Genomic DNA, 17,780 nt, shown 5'->3' on the forward strand with positions numbered 1-17,780 from the left:
AAATAACGTCCACGTTATTTCACAGCCATGTTACACTGCACTTAAGTAACTTATAAGTCACCTATATGTCTAACCCTCACTTGGTGAAGGTTGGGTGCCAAGTTACTTAGTGTGTGGGCACCCTGGCACTAGCCAAGGTGCCCCCACATTGTTCAGGGCAAATTCCCCGGACTTTGTGAGTGCGGGGACACCATTACACTCGTCACTACCTATATGTAGTGTCACAATAGTAATTCCGAACATGGCCATGTAACATGTCTAGGATCATGGAATTGTCGCCCCAATACCATTCTGGTATTGGGGAGACAATTCCATGCATCCCCTGGTCTCTAGCACAAAACCCGGGTACTGCCAAACTGCCTTTCCGGGGTTTCCACTGCAGCTGCTGCCAACCCCTCAGACAGGTTTCTGCCCCCATAGGGCCTGGGCAGCCCAGTCCCAGGAAGGCAGAACAAAGGATTTCCTCTGAGAGAGGGTGTTACACCCTCTCCCTTTGGAAATAGGTGTGAAGGGCTGGGGAGGAGTAGCCTCCCCCAGCCTCTGAAAATGCTTTGATGGGCACAGATGGTGCTCATCTCTGCATAAACCAGTCTACACCGGTTCAGGGATCCCCCAGCCCTGCTCTGGCGTGAAACTGGACAAAGGAAAGGGGAGTGACCAATCCCTTGACCAGCACCTCCCAGGGGAGGTGCCCAGAGCTCCTCCAGTGTGTCCCAGACCTCTGCCATCTTGGATTCAGAGGTGTTGGGGCACAATGGACAGCTCTGAGTGGCCAGTGCCAGCAGGTGACGTCCGAGACCCCTCCTGATAGGTGCTTACCTCTTTCAGTAGCCAAGCCTCCTTTCTCAGCAGCCAAACCTCCTTTTTTGGCTATTTAGGGTCTCTCCTCTGGGCTATTCCTCAGAAAACGAATGCAAGAGCTCACCAGAGTTCCTCAGCACTTCCCTCTTCGACTTCTGCCAAGGATCGACCGCTGACTGCTCCAGGACGCCTCCAAACTGCAACAAAGTAGCAAGACGACTACCAGCAACATTGTAGCGCCTCATCCTGCCGGCTTTCTCGACTGTTTCCTGGTGGTACATGCTCTGAGGGCTGTCTCCCTTCACCCTGCACTGGAAGCCAAGAAGAAATCTCCCGTGGGTCGACGGAATCTTCCCCCTGCCAACGCAGGCACCAAACTTCTGCATCACCGGTCCTCTGGGTCCCCTCTCATCCTGACGAGTGTGGTCCCTGGAACACATGAGCTGGGTCCAAGTGTCTCCCACAGTCCAGTGGCCCTTCTGTCCACATTTGGTGGAGGTAAGTCCTTGCCTCCCCACGCCAGACAGCAAACATGTGTACTGTGTGATTTGCAGCTGCTCTGGCTTCTGTGCACTTTTCCAGGACTTTCTTTGTGCACAGCCTAGCCTGGGTCCCCAGAACTCCGTCCTGCATTGCCCAACTCGCTGAGTTGGACTCCGATGTCATGGAACCCTCCTTTGTGACTCTGAGTCGACCGCTGTCCTCAGATCTTCTAAGTGCCTGTTCTGGTACTTCTGCGGATGCTGCCTGCTTCTGCTGGAGCTCTCTGAGTTGCTGAGTGACCCCTCTGTCTCCTCTTCCAAGGGGCAACATCCTGGTCCTTCATGGTCCCCAGCGGCACCCAAAATCCTCAACCACGACTCTTGCAGCTAGCAAGGCTTGTTTGCGGTATTTCTGCGTGAAAACACTTCTGCAACCTCCAGCACGCCATGGGACATCTTCTGACCAAAGGAGAAGATCCTGGCACCTTCAGTTGTTGCAGAATCTTCAGCTTCTTCCACCCAGAGGCAGCCCTTTTGCACCTTCATCCGGGGTTTAGTGGGCTCCTGCCCCCCCTGGACACTTGCGTGACTCTTGGACTTGGTCCCCTTCCTTTACAGGTCCTCAAGTCCAGGAATCCATCTTCAGTGTTTTGCTGGTGTTTGTGGTTCTTGCAGAATCCCTATCTCGACTATACTGTCTTTTTGGGGTAGTAGGGTAACTTTACTCCTACTTTTCAGGGTCTTGGGGTGGGGTATTTTGGACACCCTTACTGTTTTCTCATAGTCCCCGCAACCCTCTACAAACTCCCATTGGCCTGGAGTCCATTCGTGGTTTGCATCCCACTTTTGGAGTATATGGTTTGTGTTGCCACTAGGCCTATGTCTACCTATAGCATCCTATTGTGATTATACATTGTATGCACTACTTTTCTTACTGTTACTTACCTGTTTTGGGTTTGTGTACATATAATTTGTGTATATTACTTACCTCCTAAGTGAGGGTATCCTCTGAGATACTTTTGGCATATTGTCACTAAAATAAAGTATTTTTATTTTTAGTAACTCTGAGTATTGTGTTTTCTTATGATATTGTGCTATATGATATAAGTGATATAGTAGGAGCTTTGCATGTCTCCTAGTTCAGCATAAGTTGCTTTGCCATAGCTACCTCTAACAGTCTAAGCTGCTAGAAACACCTCTATTCCACTAATAAGGGATAACTGGACCTGGCACAAGGTGTAAGTACCACAAGGTACCCACTATAAGCCAGGCCAGCCTCCTACAGTAGGTGACTATTACGTGTCTCTATTCCATTGTCGACAGGTCCACCAGCGGTCTGTACACCGGAGGATGCCGCCATCTCATCACCTGCCCCAGCGGACGTGCCCTATGGAGGAGAACAGCGAGCAGAGAGTCACAAAATATAATTTGTACACATTTATTAATCCGCAATGTGCCTGTTACTTTGTGTATGCAAGGCCTACATAGGTGTGATGCAGTTATTATTAATTTCATGTGGCCCCCTGAAATGGCGGCTGCCTGACCGGTAAGGTGGGACAAGGGGATATGAGGTAACTGCGCTGGCGTTCTACACCGTCGCGGTAGGCGGTCAAAGACCGCGGCGCAATCCTGCATTGGTTAACATTGGACCCTATGGGTCTGAGGAGCCAATGACGATGTACGCTGGTGGTGACGGTACGCACCGCAGCGGACGTGACCGACCATTTTCTGTCTGTTCACTCACTTGATACCTGACCTTCAACAGGAGAGAGCCTACACTGCAAGTGCTGCTCAGTCTGGACGCGACGATGGCTCATGTGTCTGGGGAAAGGGCCCCTGCCTTCACTTCGGAGGAGTTGGAGAAATTAGTGGATGGGGTCCTCCCCCAGTACACACAACTGTACGGTCCTCCAGACAAACAGGTGAATACACTGTGAGCATGCTGCATGGGCAATGCCTGTTTGGAGTGGTGTGGATGGAAGATACATGGGGGGGGACTGAGGCCTGCATGAGCGGACGGTGAGTGTATGTGCTTCAGGGCAAGGGTGGGAACGTGGGCCAATGAGTATGACGGTCCAGACGGGTAAAGATCTTCCTTTTCCCCTGTACTATTCCTCTAGGTCAGCGCCCACCAGCAGAAGGATATTTGGCGTGCCATCGCCAAGGATGTCCGGACCCTGGGGGTCCATCACAGACGGAGCGCGCACTGCTGGAAAAGATGGGAAGACATTCGCCGCTGGAGCAAGAACATGGCGGAGGCCCAGCTGGGGATGGCCTCCCAACGTGGGAGGGGTGCCCCTCGCACCATGACCACCCTGATGTTCTGGATCCTGGTGGTGGCCTATCCGCAGTTGGATGGGCGCTTGAGGGCATCACAGCAGCCACAAGGGTGTGAATACAGTCACATTCATCTGACTGCATGCATTACGAGGTGTCTGGGTGGGGGAGGTGGGCAGTGGGTTCCCCTAGGCCAGGGCGAGCTTGGTAGGCAAGGTCCCTTGAGAGGCAGGTTCAGTGGAACCCCAACCCCACTAGTGGTTAGTGCTATCTACACCTAGTCAGGCTCCTGTGACTTCCATGTGTGCAGCAATCGGGCTTAGGCCTTGTACCCCATGGGCATGTGAATAATCTAGGAACAATAAGTGCATGGCGTAGTGCAGAGGGCTGCTGTGTCTGTAGTGTCCGCCAACGGTAGTGGTGTTGCATGCACTGAACATGTCTTTCTTCTGGCTCCCCCCCCCCCTTTTTGTGGTCTCCCTGTTCTTGTGTGCAATAGCATCATCAGGCAGAGGAGCAGTGGCACCGGAGCAGGAGGGAGCTGCATCCCACTTGGCCCTGGAGGGCGAAACAACGGAGTCAGAAGCCACCAGTGGGACGGAGGGCAAGGGGAGCTCCACGGCGGGACACAAGGTGACAGCAGTGACAGCGACTCCTCCTCTGATGGGAGCTCCCTTGCGGTGGCGGGCCCCTCTGTGCCCCCGCATCAACAGGTACAGCCGCCACCCCCCTACCAGCACCGCCCTCCCAGCTGCCCCTTAGCGTGTGTCCCGTGCCCGCTCACCCAGGAGGGTGGGCCTCTCCTTCGCCCCAGGCACCTCTGGCCCTGCCCCCGTCAGCCCTGCTGCCCTCTGTGAGGAGGCTATTGACCTCCTGAGATCCCTCACTGTTGGGCAGTCTACCATTCTGAATGCCATCCAGGGTGTTGAGAGGCATTTGCAATAAACAAATGCATACCTGGAGGGCATTCATTCTGGCCAGGCAGCCCAACAGAGAGCATTTCAGGCTCTGGCTTCAGCACTGATGGCAGCCATTGCCCCTGTGTCCAGCCTCCCCCCTCCAACTTCCTCCACCCAGAACCAATCCCCTGTACCTCAGCCTATCCCAAGCACACCATCAGACCAGCATGCACACACCTCAACACACAAAAGTGGCTCAGGCAAACATAAGCACCACACATCCCACAGGCACTCACACAAGCATCATACCCATGCAGACATACCAACATCCACTGCCTCCACTGTGTCCCCCTCCTCCACGTCTCCCTCCTCCCTCCTCCCTCCCAGTCTCGTCTCCACTCACACCTGCATGCACTACATCTTCAACCACTACCTCCATCACCAGCACACCCATCACCACACACTGCTCACGTGCACTCACCACCCCCACTACCATTCACACATCCCCTGTGTCCTCTCCCAGTGTGTCAGTAAGCCCTCCTCCCAAAGTACACAAACGCAGGCACACACCCACCCAACAGCCATCCACCTCACAACAGCCTCCAGCCCATGCACCTTCACCCAAATTCAGCAGACGTACACCTCCTACAACCACAGAGCTGCCACAGAGCCCGCCGCAAGCACCGCCGCGACTGACACCGCCGCAAGCACCGCCAGCGGCCCCGCGACATCCTGAGTCAGTGGCATGGCTGCCATCCCCAGTGGTCAGTCGTCCGACGCTGGTGGTGAGCTCCAGGAGCCTGGGCAGCTTCCATGAAGCATCACTTTCAGTGGAGAAAGGCATCCACTACCTCAGTCTTTGGCAGGATTAAACACTCTGGGCACAAAGCCTCCTCCAGAACCAGTGGAGTATCACATCTACTACCTCTGTCCTTGGCAGGATGAAGCACTCTGGGCACAAAGCCCCCTCCAGAACCAGTGGAGTATCACATCCACTACCTCTGTCCTTGGCAGGATGAAGCACTCTCTGGGCACAAAGCCCCCTCCAGAACCAATGGAGACTGTTATCCACTTGAGAGACTGTGGCTTTGCACTCCCCAGGATGAAGCAGTGGGCAGCCCACCCACTGAAAAGACTTGTGAGACTGTGGCTTTGCACTCCCCAGGATGAAGCAGTGGGCAACCCACCCACTGAAAAGGCTTGAGAGACTGTGGCTTTGCACTCCCCAGAATACATCAATGGGCATGGAACCCCCTCGTGGAGCAGTGGTGTGGTGCGTTCATCAGGCTGAGGTGCCCCACTCCCGCTCCCCCTGAGGTGCCTGTTTCATTTCGATCTGATGCCCCTGCAGTGTTCTCTTTGTTTCCAGTCAGGTATCTAGTGTGGGCCTCACCCATGCATTTTGAGCCCAGTGGTCCACGGACAATGATTGGTGCACTATCCGGACTTGTGTATTTGGTGTACATAATTGTATATACTGGATTTGGAGTTTTGACTACTGGATTTTTATTGATTACAATTGTTCAAATCATTTCCTTTTGTCCTTGCGTTATTCAAGGGGGGTTAGGGGGGTGTAAGTGTAATGTTGCAGCATGCATTTGTGTGTATGGTGTTGTGGGTGAGGGTGGGGGTGTTGTGTGTGTGTGTCACTCTCTTTTCCCTCCCCCTCTCCCCTGTGTTGTAGGTGCAGTACTCACCGTGGTCATCGCCGCCGTCGTTGGAGCTCCTGATAGAGGAGGAGGAAGACCATCGCCGGCAGGATCTGAGGTTCTGGCTCCATGGCGTCCTGGTTCCTCGTGGGGTGTGGAGAGGTGAGTGATTTTCCCTTCTGCGTACTGTTAATTTATTCTTGCACAACTTCAAGAGTAGTGTGTGGTAGTAGATGTTTTAGAAGTTCTGTTAATATGCAAGCCTAGTAAAGCATACCTCTTTAGCAAAAATGTTAACATACATATTTGGAATGGTATCAATATATGTTGATCACCTGAAATGCATTAGAGTCTTCTTTTGAGGAGGGAGATTGATAATACCTAATAAATAGCTGGAATAGCAAATATACCAAGACGCAGTGTAGAGGTTACTATGTGGGACCTGGTAGTAGGACTAAAATTACATTGTTTTTAGAGACACCAGTAAACAAATCTAGGATGGCACGCATGTAGAACACAGAGAGAAGAATATAGAGATCACTTGTCTAATATTGAGAGTGGTTATTAAGCAAATGCAGTGCATGCATTCTTTCCATCACTTAGTTCTCTGTTGCAATAGACGGCCCAAGATGATGGTTATTCCCCGACATGGGTCCTGGGTTATCTGTGACACAGGACGTGAGCTATAAATCACTGATGACATAGATAAAAAAAACAGTCTTGAATTGCTTGCCTCTCTAGTTGGGACCTTGCCTGCCAGTGTGGGCTGCATTGCTCCTTTTGGATAAGGCTTAAGACTAATTGGCATGTGGCATGTCCCTGGAGTGGCATAGTGGGCAAAGCATTATGGATTGGAATGCGACCTCCAGTGATTGACGGTGACAGATTAATTCAAGCATTTATTAACTCACTTTGCGCTGTTGCTATAGATGCTTTAAGTGTTATGGGTATGCCAAGACACAGGTCAGTTGTTCACTGTGCCACAGGACTTAAGGTGTGCCTCACATTTACAAGGCCTATGTCTGGGATTGCTTTTCTTCCCAACAACAGGATACCTGGCCTGGGGTTGCTTGTCTTCCCGACTTCAGGATATCAGGCCTGGCAGTTTGAGCTGGTCTGTTGCTATTTGTGTAGGTCCAACACTTATTTGTATATGGCTGGTCTCTGGAATGGCATAGAGGCGAATATCAATGGGTTCTAATGTGGCCCCAAACAATTGGCAGTGGCTGAGATTAAATAAAGCATTTCTTCCATGTCTTTGTTCTTTGTTGAAGAACACACAATCACAGAGTCCATAAAATGTAAAGTCAAATTTATTGTTATAAGTTAATAAAAACAATTACAAAGTTACGCTGTGCACCATACATAAAAGCACATAGGGCTTCATTTACAAGGAAATGTTGGAGCACGGAGCTGCGCCAAATTTGGCAGCACCATGCTCCTACATTTTAAAAAGGCTGGGATGTGCGTATTTACAACAATAAGGCGCACCCGTGTGTTCCCTAGCGATGGTGCTAAAATTAGCTGCCTGGAGCCAACACAGGCACCCTTGCTCCTGCGTTTAAGGGAATGATTGTTTATGTGCAGGAAGGTGTGCCTTCCTGCACATGAACAATCAATAATGTTGATTTGTTACTTTTATGTGTGCAGCAGAATGAAGCACACTTGGAAGTAGCAAATCATCATTATTTAATGATTGTTTATGTGCAGGAAGGGACACCTTCCTGCACATAAACAATCATTAGTGGTGTTTTGCAGAATGCAGCACACATAGAAGAAGCAAAGTATTTCTCCTCATTGTGCCACTCAAACGCCACCCCGGCGGTGGCATTAGTTTTTGATGATGCCTCAGGTTTATGATTTCTCATCATCTGGGACAGTGTCAAAAGCAATGGGTGTTGTGTGGAAACGCCCGCAACACCAATTGCACGCCCCTCTGTTACAGAAAACTGCATCAGTGCGCCATATTTACAAGGCGTCCATTAAGCTACGCATAGTGGCTTAGCACCGCCTTGTAAATATGGAAAAGGGCACAGTGCCACCGGAACGTTGAAAAAGTGTTGTACAGGTGGCGCAATACCCTTGTAAATGAGGCCCGTAGTATCTTAATAAAATATTACACTGACTTGCTAGTGATTTTGTAAAATAGTATGTACTACTTTGACCAGTTCTTCCTACATAGCTGGTATTAAAATCAACAATCGTCAACAACAATAATATGAAATTTGTAAGAGCCAGATAAAATTGCCCGCCGAAGAATTTGTGACATCCAGTCCCCTAACAAATGTAACCCGCTTTTAGGTGCCATGGCTCTAGAGAGTCTATAAACATTAAAACTTAAAATTAGTGCAAGGACCGCAAATTAAATTATTTCCAGTATTGGGACCTTTGTTTAAATTATTTTTCAAATAAAACCAGGAATTTCAGCAATTTACAATTAATCGGAGGGTCAGAGGGATTGAGGCATTTTATTATGGTGGTTCCACAGGTTCTGATGTCCCTACCGTTGAAAATATTTTTCAGTAATAAAATACAAACATTCTTTAAAACTAGATCTATGCAGACCACATGGAAGATGTTTTCCTATAACCTGCATGACTTTGGGCCAGTATGTTTCCATGATGGTTGATTGGCTAAAGACAGCAGAGCACCAAATTGGATAACTATCAGCTTTCTCTTTAACTGGACCGAAGATGTTGTATTTAAATATGCTGTCAGCTTCAGGTAATTGTACGGCTGAATTACTATCCAGGCATGCGTATGTCTGACCAATGTGTGTTTGTCATTCATAAGTGAGTGAATTTTTGCAACTTTGTTAATTGCTTGACAAAAAGCAGAATAAGGTAGCTTCAGATTCCAAAGGTCCAGTGTATCTGTATCTTCTAGTGATGCCCAGAGATATTTTCTGCAGACAGAGCAAGGGTCCTTCACCTGTGACTGCCTTAAGACATTAAAAAATGGACTACTGTGATTTGACAGAATTGTATACCATGTTTTAATGGTGGCATAGCTTTTCCAAATGAGAAGTCCACCATGAACCCATTTTTACACTACCACATTCAAGAGGAAAATGTGGGATTATCTGTCCAACAGCTAAACCTTAGCCGAAAGTGCATCATGCAGAAGAACATTGATTGAAAGAATGTTTGTTTACAACTGAATGACTGAAAAAGAAAAGACTCATGTATAAAGAAGGGATGGCAAAGGCAAAGGCCAGACAGCAGCTGTGTGGGATGTTGTGGCGGGACCTAAAGAAAGCTGTGCATAAACAATTTTCCTCAAACATCACTGAGCTGAGGCAATTTTATAAGGGGGGCCAGAATTCCTCCCGGAGTTTGTGAGAAACAAATAGACTCTTACAGTAACCTTTTACTTCAAGTTATTGCTGCTAAGAAGGTTACTGAATCATGGGTTGCACTTTTTCACACAAGACTCTTGTACATATGCAGACTTTTTATTTAATAATGAATAAAGTGAAATGTATGTTATTTGTCACATTAGGTTAGATGAATCCATTGTAAAGACTTGAATGCTAGATGTTATTTGGATGTTTTAACTTCTATGATCATGGGATCGTGAAAAGGTATACTAACTTTTTCACATCACTGTACATATCATCAATCCAGAATCCGCTAACTGAACCTTACCATGCCCACAGTAAAATAGCATTGCATCAAAACCATATAATTAAGTAAAGATGCCCAAAATATAACAGCTTCACAGTTCAGAGCAATAAAAACGATACAGTTCCACTCGTCCTGCTGCACTATTAATACATGTGCCACTAACTGCACACTGTTACATATTAATGCACATGGGAAATGTAAGATATTGCCAGCTACCTAGTATGTTAAGCGGTGTATTTATATGCTGCTTTGCGTTCTGGAAGTGAGGAGCAAAAGAAAACAAGCATTTGCAATGCAGTGGGTCTTGAATTTGCTGTAGTTAGAGCTATTAGCGTTGTAAATTCCTAACTGGATTTTTCTTGCCACATAAATTGATAATGAAAAGTAAAACAGTTGACATAAGCAAGCGGATTCAAAGTGCCATGGCTGCCATGAGCGCGAAGGAGAGGCATAAAAGGAAAAAGAAGTTTGCTTGCAGTCAGACGTATTGGCAACTGTGCAATTATCCATGTAACACTGTTGATGGCAAAGGCGGTAACAAAACGGCCACAAAGAAGGACAAATGTAAAGCATTTACCAATGATAACAATGGATTTTTGAAAGGCACGCCCATGAACGAGTGATAGTGATGGGCGTACGGTGGGCGTGGTTAAAAGCCCCCTGATAGATTACAACACGTCAGAGTGCTTGCGCGCTCGACCTAAAAAGGAGGAACAAGATATCGGAAATGGCAGCGGAGCCTCATAGATGGAGTAAACACCCTCAAAGTGTTAGTTTCTCCTCAGAGGGAGCGATAGTAAGTTTTGTATAACATGTCTCAGACATCTGACAGGGAAGGAGCACGAAAGGTAGAGGAGGGAATTTACTGCTGTAACTGTGTCATTATTGATGAAAGAAAACAAAAAGGTGATGGGTGGAGCTTGAGGTAACCTCAGCCACTGCTAATTACGTGGGCCACAGTCACGTCTATTGTTAATTTTCTCACTATGCCACCTCAAACAGGAACCAGCCAAATGCAAATAAGTCTTGGTCCTGCCCCAGTAGGAACAGTCTGGTCTGACTGGTCAGGTTCCCACTGCAACAGAATACAAACAACCACTGCCCATTTTTAGCATATTTAGGGCTCTTCAGGGGGGTGTAGATTGAGTCCTGTGGCACACTGTGCACTGAAATCACATCTGGGCATACTCTTCGCATTTAAGATGTCACATTGAAGAAAGGTAAAATGTGATGGGTGGAATGCTTGAATTAATATCACTCACTCATTGGTAATTATTCTGCATGGTGGGCAAAAAAATGCCTGGAATATAGTCCGAGCAATTACTAGTGGGTGATTAATTCCAGCATGCCATCTATCACTTTGTTATTTTCCCGAATGCAGTGAACGTTACTGCACACCATAAACGAGTCATCCTCATTTGAAACATACAATCCGTGCCTTTGCACTGAATTATTGTCACTATATGTTGTCTAAGATTAGTGCGTATGTGAAGTATAAGACATCTGTGCGTAATTATTGCACGGTTTTCACTGCACAATGGTACAGATACGAATATCAAGTTCAGAATGCGCCAGTGCTTTTCACTGTTATAACTGCACATTGTTATGAAGCACATGCATATACTTTGGCGTTCTGCATCCGCTCTAGTAAACTATGCTTTCTGCCGTCTTATTTGCCTTTACTTCCAATAATGCCCTGTTTGTCTATGCGAACTTCTCTTTATATTTCACTAACAGAAAATACTGATTACTCAGGCCCTTTTCGGAAGGGGAGGGAGGGCTGGCCATGGGATGCACGTGTGAATCCATACGCGCGACAGCAGTGCACACTGCAGTGCAGTGCCAGGGTCCCTTGCAGTGCCATCTCTCAAAGCCCCGCCCAGCTCCCTCCTCTCGGTGGTCCTCCTCTTCCTCTCCTCCTCCTGCATCCCGGCTGTGGTACCCTGTCCATCCCTCGCAGCTGTGGCCGGGCGGAGGCTCGGCTCCCGCATCCGTCTCCTCGCCCCGGTGCTTCTCTTCATCTCCAGCCTCTCCGTACTGCTTCCCCGCTCTCCGCGGCGGTCACGGACCCGGGGGGGCGCTAGGCGCTGTAAGGAAAGGCGCGCCCCCCTCCCGCCCCCTGCACCTGACCGAGGTGGGGCCCATGATCCGTAGGGGCTGAGAAGGCAGAGGTGCAGGGGGCCGAGGGGTGCGGGACAGCAGAGCTAGCACTCCGTGTCTGGGACTGCGACACCCTCACTCCCTCTCCTCCATTCTAGTTCTTTCTCCCACCCTCCTCTTCACCTCATTCCGTTCCTATCTCTCCGTTCACATTTTCACTCTCCCTCTCCCCTTACTCATTCACCCCTCTACCTTCCCCCTATCCCGCTTCCTTTCTCTGCCCTACTCGTTTTATCCCCTCCCCCCACCCCTCCTGTTTTTCTGTAGCCCCCTGCTTCCATTCTTCAGTATCTCTTTATTCATATCTCCCGTCACCCCCTCAGTGACTCCCACCTATAACACCCACCTCGCCCACCGTTGCCCCCTTCCATCCCCTCCGCCTCCTTCCGGTTGGTGCGGCAGCCATGGTGCTGGTGTTGGCGGCGGGTGGAGTCTTCTTCCCAGGGCTATTCCTTCTCTCCCGGCGGGGGCTCCGGGAGCTACCAGGACTGCGATGGGAAGAGCCGGACGCGGTCATTGTGTCAGCCAGGTACGGACCTTCCCGCATCCTCGAATCCAGCAGACTTCTCTTGCAATGCACCCTGACCCTTGCTGACCACCCACATCACTCAACCCAGCCCACCGCTGAAGCACCACACCTTCGCGCAACGCACCCATGTCCAGGAACCAGGCTCCCACTCACTGCCAACCTACAGGCGGGAATAGCTTCATTCCCGTATCCCCATAGGAACCAGGGGCATGGCTACCATTGATGCAGTAGATGCAGTGGTACTGGGGCTTATAACTCCGAGGGGGCACTATGGCAGATAACTGCTGTATTTTACTATTCTAACAGCTGTCACAAGGGCTAACTTTCTTGCTTGCACTCGGCCCCATAGTATCTTTGCTACGCGGCTGCAAAGAACCCCAATCTGGCCCGTCCATGGAAGCAAGTGAAAAGAAAACATACTCAACAGTATACTTGCATTCCTCGTCCTCATCCCCCTCCCCCCTCTCTGCGGCATCCTCGAGCCACCCTCCTTGCCACTGACTGCAACCACGGTTATGGTTATCCCAGGGTGAATACTCATGAGGGCCAGTCCATCTTTCCGTTACACTGGACAGGAGGCATGCCCCCTCTTTGAGTGCACAGCCCTCTTGAGAGCCCCCCTCAGGCGGTAGCCGTGTTCCACCTCAGCTCCCCCACTGTAGACAAGCCGCGCCAGCGGACGTCGGCTGCGCACGAGCCGGTGAGCCGCAGTATGCGGCACGGCCTGGTGTGCTTTGTGTGCCGCGTCGAGTCAGGAGAGGGGAGGGGAGGGGTGGCGGCGAGATGTGCGTAATCCCCCAACTCTCGCTCGTGGTACTTCCGTCAGTCACACCGTCCGCCACCACTGCATGTGAGCACATACCTCCGCAGATTCTGGTTTTGCAAGGGGTTGGATTCCAGAGAATGAGACGAGGGCAGGTATATAGAAAGTGGGGTTCATAAGGAGACACGAGATTTCGGTGACTAGTCACCCTACATTTTGATTCGACACCTGGTGCAGTGAGTGGCCGAGGTGTGGTACCGTCTCCGGAGTCAGCCATAGCCCCCGTTACCACTAATAACATGTAGTGCATGTTAGATCCTAGCGAGTGACTGAAGGGTGTAGGGAGGATGGAGAGGAGGGTACCAGGGGCTGAAAGTGCCCAAGGACTTCACATGGCTCCAAAGGATGCAGACGGGTGATGGGAAATGCAGTAGTAAATTGGGGATTTCGCACTTGCTACATCAAGTGACCTTGTGCCAGACGTGACACATTCTTCATGCAGGATTCCTAACATTACTGATTTTTGTGGTTTTTAGAATGGTTTGTGAAGGCTACTGAAGGGGTTTGGAGGGTATTAAAGTGCACGGAGGACTGCTGAAGTTTTCCCGATATGCGTTTAGAGATTATTTGACTAGTTTCAAGTTTTATAAGGGGCACTGGGGGACCTTCGGGATTGCAGGTGGATATTCTAGCCCTTCTCCCTCAACTGAACCTGCTTCTTACGGGTTGAAGTTGATGGAGAAAAGGAGAGTTCTTTATGTAGGTAGAAAGGTTTGGAGAAGCGATCAGAGCTCAGGAGAAAGGCACTAACCCCCTCCTTCTTGATAAAACTATGTGTGCCCCAGTAATGACCAAGGTCAGGGCAAAATAATTTTTTGCTATAGTGTAGAAGTAATGGATCTGGAATCACTTGACTTCGGAATTTGCCTGTCTTCTTCAGCTATAGAAAACCCTGGCTTTATTATGGTGGAAGGAAGGGGGGGCCTTTTGTTAACTCCAGTGTTTCCCTCACATGCTACTACATTGTATGTTTGCCATAATTCGTTGCATAATCCAGAAAAACAGGACAGAGACAAGAAAAGTAACAACTGAAGCTGATTTAAAATTGCAGCATTCAGTTGTTTATTGAAAGACGAACGGAGAAAGTAAACCGGAAAAGGTCTCTGAGTTAACCGGACTGCTCACTCCAGTGTCAGAATGTCATGGGCATCTCAAAGACCAGTCTGTGGGTTCAGCACTAGTGGGCTTGCCCCATTGACTTGTTAGGTAACGTTCCATGCTTCCTGACTTACCTCACGGTCTTGGATGGCCTTGCTCATCCAGCTCCCGTACCCATTCTTTGTTTTTCTAGCTCCCAGTGCTGCACTCTCAAATGCCATAGAAGCTGATCCAACAAGATGACTTAGCTGGTACTGCCCCGCGCCAGGTTGTAGCAGAGCAAAATGCCTCCGTCTGCAGCTTGATTTAAAGCTAATATTTAGCACATTCTCTACAAATGTTTGTAGAACACAAGGTCAGCACAGCATTCCATAGATCTCTGTCTAACGGTTGCTAAGTGCCTCCGTGCAAAGCCAGTTTGGTGTCATTATTATGTCAATTGTGTAAAGAGATGCATGGGGGAGACAATGGCAACTGGCCAGGACATGGGTACCTTCCCCTAATCAAAGCCTTGTGGGCTAGTTTCCTGCTTGATTGGGAGGAATAAAGGGCACTATTTGTTTCCTCCTTTGATGGATTCTAGAAGTAGCATCTGTAGGCAGAGAAGGCCCTGGACCCGATCTTTGTACTGTCTGGAGTGAACATTGGTTGCAGACTGTAGAGGAGAAGAGGAACTGGACACTTGTGCCTCATGGAATAGACTTTGAGTGCAGCCCTTAGGTGGGATATGGATTTGAGATGGATTCTTGTGTCACCTTGAAAGGAGCCCCTGAAGAGAATTAGCCACTGGATCCTGTAACGATTTAGGGTGCAGTCCCCATGATAACTGAATTGTAACTGGAGTTCTGTGTGCACATGAATGTATGTTGTGTGCAGCATGTGGCAGGAGAAGAATAACTAGAAATGTTTTTGCGAGTCACATGCAGTGCCCCATGCGCAGAACGTTTGGAGGTGAACCCTAAGGAGATTTGACTCCAGGAATGGAGTGTGGTTGTGGGCTCTGGATGAAGAATAAGCTGAATTTGGTTTTGTGTCTGCTAGAAAGAGCTTTCCGTGCTGCTGGTAAAAATTGACAATCGAGTTCAGTATTTCGGAACCTCCAACATAGACTTGGTGCAGTGCTTAGAGGAGCAAAATACCTAGATTTCTGTGCATCAGAAGTAGACCCCATACACCGCAACTGAAGGAGCAGAGTAGAGCTGGATTTCTAGATTACTGTGATTTCTGGAAGGAGCAGATGGACCTATAACATATAGTTTGTGCTATTTCAGTGGACCTGCTCTCTTGTACTGTTACTGCATACCTCCAGCAATCACTTCCACGCTTGCCTTCTGACCTTTGCAGTGCATAAAGGCAGGAAAAGCATCCCAGACCTGGCACCAAAATGTGAAACTTTGTAGTGCGCCTTTCCCATGCATAAGCCCCTATAAACATTTTACGTACGGAAAACTATGAAAAAATAGTAATATTCAGTTTCATTCAATTGTAGTTTTTAGCCTCTTCCTTTCTTCGCTATATTGTATTGCTAGGACATATGTATTGTGGAGTTTTTTTGTTTCGTTCTTTGCATACCTCTAATTTCATCTTTTTGTTTCCATTCCCGCTGCTGGCAAGGGCACTTTGTCGAAGTCACAGTGTGATAACCGGAGTAAAAATTGCATCACCCTATGGTTGGCAGGCAATACACTCGTTGATAATAGATGAAGGACACTGTCTTTTACCCTGGTGCCATCTTTTTTTGGCTGCCTGCGGGGTTTATAATACATTTGCATGTCCATGGGCTACCCAGTTGTGCAAAGGGTTAAAGTCTCTTGACATGTCCTGTCTAATGCACTAATCATCTTTATTGTACTCTCTTACTGCACCCCTGATTCAGCATTTAAAGCTGCCCACCTTCCCTCTCACCGCTTACCCCCTCCAGTTGTCTTTAAACCCAGTGATACCAGGGGTCTCTGAGTCGCACTGACTCATTTGCACTTAGTTGCTACTACTACTTTAGAGTCTTCGGCACATGAGTGCAACGGTAGCCAGACAATCGAATCATTTTCTTCAAAATGTAAATTCCACACCGACCTTTTAACATATTGCTTTTAGGCAATACTCAAATCCCACACACACTTAACAATCCACTTCCTTTCTGCACTACTTGAACCCCACACACTGACTGCTTTAACCTGACAGCAGATAGTCTTCTTGTAGGCTGCTGTTTTTCCAAAACGTTTCTATTTTTGCCATTTTTGGCTACTCATGAATGACTAAATGCAGGCTCTGTCCTATTGAACCTATCCTTCCTCTGACGTGAAGAATTGTAGGCAAGCCCTGCTAGGGTCCACTAGCATCAGTGAATTAAGGTAAATACATTATATGGCATCTCTTCAGCAGAAATAGCATCATCGGCTTAGCTATACATCTATCCAGTTGGTTGGTTGCATTATTTTTTATAATCTGCTTCCTTAGTAGTACATCTGTAAAGCTGATGTTTTGTGCTCCTAGGACTAATATTTGGAGAAGAACCATGAAATGCGACATTTCTGTTGAAATTAAAATCTACCAGCACACAATAATAATTGATGGTTGCCTTACAGAGTCTCATTTTGGCTGGTAAGCCTCACTGAAGTTTGGCTTTTACAGCCACTAAATAAGTTGATCTGCCATTTGGTGCTCGAGAGAAATTCATTTTCGAAAAGCCTTCTCCCTGCTTCCCTAGGTATACTTATTGGGGCCAGGGAGCCCATTACAAGTGACCAAGAGGTCTACATGCTTAGTTTCGAGAGAGGCCCTCAATATTAATATTAATAATAAAAAATAGTAATATAATGAGATTTTCCGAATTATTTTAATTAGAATTACAGATATGTCAAACATTAAGTGGTCCAGTTAATAACTGTCATTTGAATACGGTCTTGTATAATATACATAGTTACATTTCTCTTTGTGGCTATGATATTTTATATTGCTTAGTTTAGTTTTTTTAAGATCGAAAAAGTCAAACTGGTGTGCTCGAAACACTTGTTGGCTCATTTTGATTGTAGGATCTATTGGAAAGAATTTTATCAGAATAATTTCATTTGATGTATCTTTTGGACTGTATCTCATTCCCAACATTACTCCGAAATATAAAAAGGAGTCAGAAGGTCTCATTGTATGATTAATGTAAGTTTTTTTAAATAATCAGGATTGAGCGCCACCCACAAAACAAAGCATGTAAAAGTAGCGTTATGCGATAGCGGGGATGGTGTGAAGTGGGTTCACCCTTATAAGTGACTAGAAGACTTTTCTCTATAAAAACCCTCAAGGTTTTTAAATAGCAGGGAGGTTCCTTTGTCCATCCAATAAATATGCCCTAGCAACAGATTTATACAAGATGGAAGATGGGATGGAAGGACACTTACTCAATAGATTCTTGCATCCTAGACTACTGTCTCATGTAAAGCAC

At 47.8% G+C, this 17,780-nt stretch overlaps 1 protein-coding gene across 1 annotated transcript in view; it reads left to right on the forward strand.

Moving 5' to 3' along the window:
* The first annotated feature begins 11,522 nt into the window (after window positions 1-11,522).
* The window catches only part of TLCD3B (TLC domain containing 3B), a 74,967-nt gene continuing 68,709 nt past the window's right edge, over window positions 11,523-17,780 (forward strand). The window contains exon 1 of the mRNA XM_069244079.1: window positions 11,523-12,423. Coding sequence (XP_069100180.1) covers window positions 12,299-12,423 — 125 coding nt within the window. The 5' untranslated portion in view covers window positions 11,523-12,298. The remainder of the gene's footprint in view (window positions 12,424-17,780) is intronic.

The sequence above is a fragment of the Pleurodeles waltl genome, chromosome 7 (assembly GCF_031143425.1).
Source record: "Pleurodeles waltl isolate 20211129_DDA chromosome 7, aPleWal1.hap1.20221129, whole genome shotgun sequence".
Lineage (NCBI taxonomy): Eukaryota > Metazoa > Chordata > Amphibia > Caudata > Salamandridae > Pleurodeles > Pleurodeles waltl.